General features: G+C 40.5%; 1 protein-coding gene across 1 annotated transcript; it reads right to left on the bottom strand.

Moving 5' to 3' along the window:
- Positions 1–366: 366 nt before the first annotated feature.
- Positions 367–3,757, bottom strand: LOC115377782 (pepsin A-like). The gene is made up of 9 exons (XM_030077796.1): positions 3,687–3,757; positions 3,151–3,301; positions 2,898–3,015; positions 2,517–2,635; positions 1,859–2,055; positions 1,106–1,222; positions 855–996; positions 586–684; positions 367–501 (listed from the first exon to the last, which is right to left on the bottom strand). The coding sequence occupies exons 1-9, from the start codon at positions 3,740–3,742 to the stop codon at positions 367–369; spliced, it is 1,134 nt and encodes a 377-aa protein (XP_029933656.1). The 5' UTR covers positions 3,743–3,757.
- Between the last annotated feature and the right edge of the window lie 3,050 nt (positions 3,758–6,807).

The raw sequence follows: 6,807 nt of genomic DNA, 5'->3' as shown, positions 1-6,807 counted from the left end.
GACGTTCATTTAAGAAATGTTTTGTAACTCGTACCGTGGCTTCAGACATGCCCTTGGACTGGTTCATTTTACTGGATTAAAACTGAGTCTGAGAAGACACCCTAACCCCCAAGAGAGCTCCAGCTACCTTGCTGTGTGCCTCTCCCATGCTGCACGTGATAAAAGAATTGATTCAGAACATCTGAACTGAGTAAGAAACTTCTTCTGAAAACTTGGCACCTCTCATACAAAGAAATAATTTCCCCCACAATTCTCATTGTCTCCTCTGTCACTGTAGTGCAATTTAAACAAACAAGCATTACACCAGTTGAGATGCAGTTTATTTTATTGCTTTTGAAGACATCTAATCAAACATTCTTGATTTGATTATCTGGCTCTGGCCAGGCCCACCATGTTCTGGGCTCTGCTGAAGATGGAATAATACTGTCTGATGAAGACGTCACCCAGGATCCACAGACTGTCACCTCCATTGCCGAAGCCAGTGCGGCAGCCATAGTATGACTGTGCGGGGACAAAGGAGAGGTTGAGAAGGAGAACAGTGACGTGAACAATGTTGCACACCAGCACAAGATTGCATGCACTTACCTGGCGGACGTAGGCAGACGCTGGGACGGTGAATTGCTGCCCATGGATGTGGAAGGTCACATCAGGCATTTGGGAAACAGAGTTACAGTTGACAACATACTGAGAGCACAAGGAAAGAGAGAGAATAAGGCAAGAAGGGAGAAGAGAGGGGAGAGGGAAGAGTGAGACATTTGGTAATTGATCCAACTTTCATCCATATTAACTTGCGTTTCATTCGGATGGAGGCTGCAGAAAAATTGTCCTGTGCTCCACCTCATCCCAGCACTTACATCTCCATTCTGGCTGCTAGCTCCCACCCACTGGTTGATGCTCTGGATGGAGCTCTGAGGCCCAACAATCAGAGAAGTGCCGGTGTCCACAATAGCCTGGCAACCACCGTTGCAGGCCACAACCTGACCATTGACAGTAACACTAGAAGAGAAATATGGCATGTATCAAGCAGAGCACACACACTGCCTGTAACATCACCGTGTTCCAAATATATTTTGGAGGTCCTGCGGTGGTGGATCTTCAGCTTTACCTGTCAACTGTGATCTGCCAGTACAGCTCATTGGAGAGGGGAATCCAGGTGATGGGACCATAGAAGTGACTGGGGTCAATGCCACCGAAGGTCACCACACTGCCGCCCTGAGAGTGACTACAGAGGAAAAAGATTGAGTTTATTGATGACTTTATTAGACTTATGCTCACCCTCATTACCACGAGACACTGTTTACACTTGGTGTCGACATGTGTTTTGGGTGATCGGATCACAAGAGGACATCACTAAATACAAGCATAAAAGGTACCATCACTCAAACCACTTGCCGATGTGGTGTGGAATGCATCCAACTGCATATTTTTTGTAGTGTACGTGCTAATTTGTCCTGATGTGTCTCTAACAAGGACATAGTGAACGAAGTGATGTAGAGGGGAATGAAATTGGAAGACATGTTTTCAGACCCTTTCGAGATGCAAGATAAAGACGGGTATGAAAAGAGGTGTGTCTCGGCTGTCCACTGTAACAAAGGAAAGAAAACTTTGGAACGGCTTGCATCTTTTCGAGGTCACTTCTCCTTAAAAAAGGACTTATTTATTAGACACCATTCAATTCCGGACCTCCAGTTTAGGGGAAGACTGGTAAACTGGTATGTCACTCACTGACTTACTGACTTTTTCAGAAATAAGATAGTGAAGCCTCCTAGTGGCAGCCATGGACTTTGCTTGTTATGGTGCAGGACTAATCTACTGGAGCCCCCTAGTGGTGACAAAAAACATTGCTGCCAGTCCTTACGAGCTCAGGTATACGGAGAACATGTCCTGGTTCACCAGACCCTCCCTCATCATGTTGTCGAAGACAGGGGTAGCACCAGAGGCCGACAGGCGTGGGTAAGCCAGGCCCAGGATGCCATCAGCACGCATGTACTGCATGAAGGGAGCCTCACTCTCACTCAGTCCGAAGATCTGGTTACGCACAGCAAGTCCACCAACCTAACAGCCAGACATAAAGACAAACACTGGGATTTAATATAAATTCATGTCTGGATCTTTAAAGGTGCATTGCACTATACGTGTTTATACAGTTCAGTTTCATTTTACTTTATTATTGTAGTAACATCTTTTGTGCTAGGCAGTCATTGCTGTGGTACTTTTGCACTGCACTTCCCAGAGCTCAGTTGTCAGAAACAGTGTGGCCAGTGCTGTGACGGATCTTTCCTTGGATTTTCTGTTGATGCTTGTGTTTCACTCATAAATGAGTCACAGATAGGGAGTAGCAAATTAGACATTTAATCACCTAATCTGTTGTGGATTATTACGTTTAATCATATGGTGCTCATTCAAAATTGGGAACTTTCAGTCATGGTGTAATGGTGTAAGTAGAAATAAAATGCAAAAGTACAATGAAATGACATTACTTCTCCCTTTCAAGGTGTTAGCAGATGTTTTCATACCGTCACAGTGTCGTATCCCAGGATGCCAGTCATGCTGCCAGTGCCATAGCGGATACTGAGACTCCTGCCATTGTTTCTGAAGGTGCTGCTTCTGCCAGGGTTGAACTTGTCATGGTTGTCTGCAAGGGAACAGATGCAAAAATATGGGTAATGTATGGTGATATAAACTCTGCGGGTGTATATTTACATCGACAATACAATTATCTTTATGTATACACCACTTTTCGCCGCAGTTAAAAATACTTTCTAAAGGAATTCAGAGAATTTTTTTTAAAAAGTACTGAAAATGAAGAACTGAAAGCATGGGTGACTTTTTCCATGTCACTGAAGGATGAAACCATCCGTTTGTGATGATGTGTACGAGTGCATTGTATTACATACTGCAGGCTGGGCTGTTGCAGTAGACGGAGGGCACCCACAGGTTGGAGGAGCCGGTGTCAAAGATGACCTTGAAGGACTGAGGAGGAGTTCCAATGGAGATGACTCCATAGTAAGCCAGCTACAGAGCAGGGAAAGAGGGGGGAATTATTCAATAAACCAGACAGGACCAAATAAACCATGCAAGAATATTGGCCTGACCACAGCACTGATCCATCTAACCTTACTTCCACTGACTCCATCAGTTGTTACTTACATCAGCATCATTGGTCATGGGCTGGTCGGCCACGGCGAACCTGTCGTTGAACTTGGCCATGGGATTGTAAGGGTACTTCAGCCTGAACTCCTCCCACAGACCCTGTTCCTCCAGGATCTCCCTGGCAGTCTTACCCTTCTCTAGAGGGATTCTGGGATACACAAAAGGAAGCAATCTGAAAAGTCTGAAGTCTATCGTTTTCTTTCAGCTGCATTTGTAGGCACACTTATTCATCTGTGAAGAGATCTTTGCTCATGCATCATTGCTCCTAAGACCTTTCCCTGATGCTATTTGAAAAAAATACAACTGAGCAATACATCTGAGTCAGTTTATGACCCAGCTGCCTGCATTTAAAATCAGATTCTCTCTGGAACACACATCTGTTCATAAAAGTTTCTTAGATATAATTCATGCTGTTTATTTCCTCAGTCATTTCAGAAAATGTATTTACATTTTGGTCCTGGGAAATGCAATTCAAAAACAGAGCAAGTAGCATAGGAGCATAGGAGCCTGTTGGAGCAGGCAGGCAGACTTACTGGACAAGGCACTCGGACAGTGCCACCATGGCACACAAAACAAAGGCCCACTTCATTGTTGCTATCCTTCGGTCAACTATTAAAGAGAGCACATTTCAGTCAAGCAGAATATCAAAGCAAAATGACACTGTTTAAGCGCGTATACACCAAAGAACTGTTCTCATTGAAAGTCTGCAATATTAGTCTAAATAAAATGCAGAACCGCAAACAATAGCTATCCAGCACACGCAACAAAAGCACCACAGAAAATGCCAGAGCTTACTCATTCATGGACTCACCTTTAGACTCCAAAACCTGAGTAGCCCAAGACAGGCACACATCGTCTTTTATACAGGCAGACTGCCACTGTGGAATCGTGATAACCAAAAGTACACGCACCATTTCCAAACAACATGATAGCAATGGACAAATAATGCTTGACCTTGAGACAATGTCAATGAGGTGATTAAAAAAAGGAACTTAAGTGTTTGGAAAAGATTTGGATATCTGCGCCACAGGGTTATGTACACTGGCCCCTTGCAACCAAGTATTCTTCTCGTCTTTCCAACAAGACATCATGGTCACTACAACTTTAACAGAATACTACTGCGTTTTAACTGGCACTAAAAAGAGAGCTCACATAACTCCCATTTTAAGATTCTTTTCACAATTTCTACTGCGGCCTGGCTCCAGACAACATTAATGATATGTTTACCAAGTACACTTCAGAAGAAGGCAATCCATAGTCTAGAGGGCCTCTAGACTATGGATTGCCTTCTTCTGGTGGTTACAAAAATAAGATGCTTATGGTGATTCTGCTTTCTGTCCCTGTAATCCCAAACTCTGAAACAGTCTCTCACTGCATCTGAGAGATGCTAATCAGCAGCCCATTTACAGCTGTTTATCCACATTTTACATTGCAACAAACCATTTTGTAAATCAAGTAAGATTTCACAGTATATAATCAAAATCCCTCAGTTTTCAAGATTTAACTCTTTTATTTATTTGTTTAAACACACACACACACACACACACACACACACACACACACACACACACACACACATATATGTAATTCCTTTTTTAGTTCTTTATTTGTGTATGTGATGAATTAAAACAAAAAAGTACGGCTATATAGTTACATAAAAATGGAAAGGTGGGGGGAAAAAAACACCTGATGGCTTGAAAAAAAGAACCTACTTCTCACTGAAATTAAAGAAAGCTGTATATGCTTGCCACAAATTTACAGACATAAATATTTCTAAAATAACTAAAAGAATGAGAAAAATACCCCCAATAATAATTACATATATTTACACTCCTTTCATTCACTGTCATCATACCTCCCTTTCAAGGAAAGCTGTTTAGTTTCTGTTTTTTAAAAAGCTGTTCCATATGACTGGGCCTCTGTACCTGATTAAAAACTGACCAAGGCTGGTTCTGTAGAGCTAGACTATGTAGAAGTCAACAGATCTGGTGTGATAACAGTGGATCTGTGACTTAACTACAAAGAAACTGAAAAAATCAGGAGTGAATTGTTAAGAAATACAAACACAAAACTACTTATCAGGATTATTTATGTCAAATATGTTTAACATCTCCATGATTTGAAGTAATGGGGCGGTGTGAGCATTCCAGAAAGAGCTGGTGACAATTCTAATGTTTTTCTTTTGTGACTTTACATGTGCTTGTTAATACCATATTGTCATAATAATATAGATCCAGAAAGTTTTTGTTCTTGACAAGATATATTTTACTCTCTGTAAAATAACAATATTCTTGTCAACTTTATTGGCAACATAAGAAATGTGTTTTTTCTAGTTAAGCTTATCATCAGTGATTACCCCTAAGAACTTAACATGGGAAACATATTCATGCACTTTATTAGCTATGAGAATGGGGCAAAGATGATCTGACGGGGCTCTGTTTTTAGGATTGACATTCATATAAGCACCCAATTTATTGCATTTGGACCAGATAGTCATGCTATCTAGAAAATTGATCATATGGGTTAACAACCTATGTTCATCTTTATTTGTAAGAAAAAAAAAAATAGTATCATCAACATATGAAATGAAGAGCCCTTCTTTTGATACCAATTGCAAATATGTATATGAGAAATAAAAGAGGACCTAGTATGAAACCTTGTGGACTGTATGTGGCTGTGTGATGAATTAGGTTCATCCTAAATGACACATTGTTTCCTGTTAAGCAGGTAGCTTTTAAACCAATTAAGTTCAGTGCCAATAACACCTTGAGCTTGTAGTTTTCAGACCAAGGCAGTAGAGCTAAAATACTTTTCATGAAATCCATATTGATAGTCATATAGCATATATATTGTCATACTTGTAATCCTTATTTAAGCATTTGACTATTCTACTATACACATTTTTGGAAAGTATTTTGGAGAAACATGGTACTAAAGAAATTAGTCTATAACTTGAAAAAATGAGAGGACATTTGCCCATTTCAGCTGGTCTGGTACATCACCTGTTTGAAGGGAACAGGTGAAGATGTGGCCTAGTGGCTGTAGAAAAGCAGAGACATTGTTTCAGTAGCCTCATATTAAGATAATCATGACCCTCATGACCTGCTGACTTCAAAGTTAGTTTATATATTTCTTCCTCATTTACAGAGGAAAAAGTAAAAGAGATTTGGGATACCAAGAAGTCTAGGTGAAATTATAGATATCCTTAAAATGCACTCTCCAGTCATGTACTGCATCAAACCACTCTCCATTTTTGTCCTCATATTTCATTCAAAAAGGGCAAAATCCCATGATTTATAACTTTAACACGTGCAGAGTTGTGTGTCTTTGGTAATAGTGTCAGCTGCTGCATTGTCAGCTGTTTACTCATATCAGCTTGGAAAGGTCTTTTCCTTAACATGGATAGGAGGCAGAATTACTGCTGATATAAGATTCAACTGATTGCGTTATCACTTAAACTAAACACATTACTCAAAACTGCAGTACACAGAGTACAGTTACAACTGAAGACTGATTCTTTGTGTAAATGAAGGAGAATGCTTGACAATAAACAAACTCTTACTTTCCGACCATTAAGTCACATTAGGTCTTTATTTGTCTGCATAGCTATAACGTACACCGTGCCTTTTACAAAAGCAAAACAGAATATAATTA

This window comes from Myripristis murdjan, chromosome 19 (genome assembly GCF_902150065.1).
Source record: "Myripristis murdjan chromosome 19, fMyrMur1.1, whole genome shotgun sequence".
NCBI classification, from domain to species: Eukaryota; Metazoa; Chordata; class Actinopteri; order Holocentriformes; family Holocentridae; genus Myripristis; species Myripristis murdjan.
Note: the sequence above shows the minus strand (reverse complement) of the source record. Positions and strands in the feature narration are given on the sequence as shown.

Excerpts from the sequence above, each read along its gene's own strand:
- LOC115377782 (XM_030077796.1), bottom strand. The coding sequence starts at position 3,742 with ATGAAGTGGGCCTTTGTTTTGTGTGCCATGGTGGCACTGTCCGAGTGC. Across the intron at positions 3,016-3,150 it reads CCATGACCAATGATGCTGAT|CTGGCTTACTATGGAGTCAT; the intron begins GTAAGTAACAAC and ends CCTGCTCTGTAG. Across the intron at positions 1,223-1,858 it reads TTCTCCGTATACCTGAGCTC|TCACTCTCAGGGCGGCAGTG; the intron begins GTAAGGACTGGC and ends TTTCCTCTGTAG.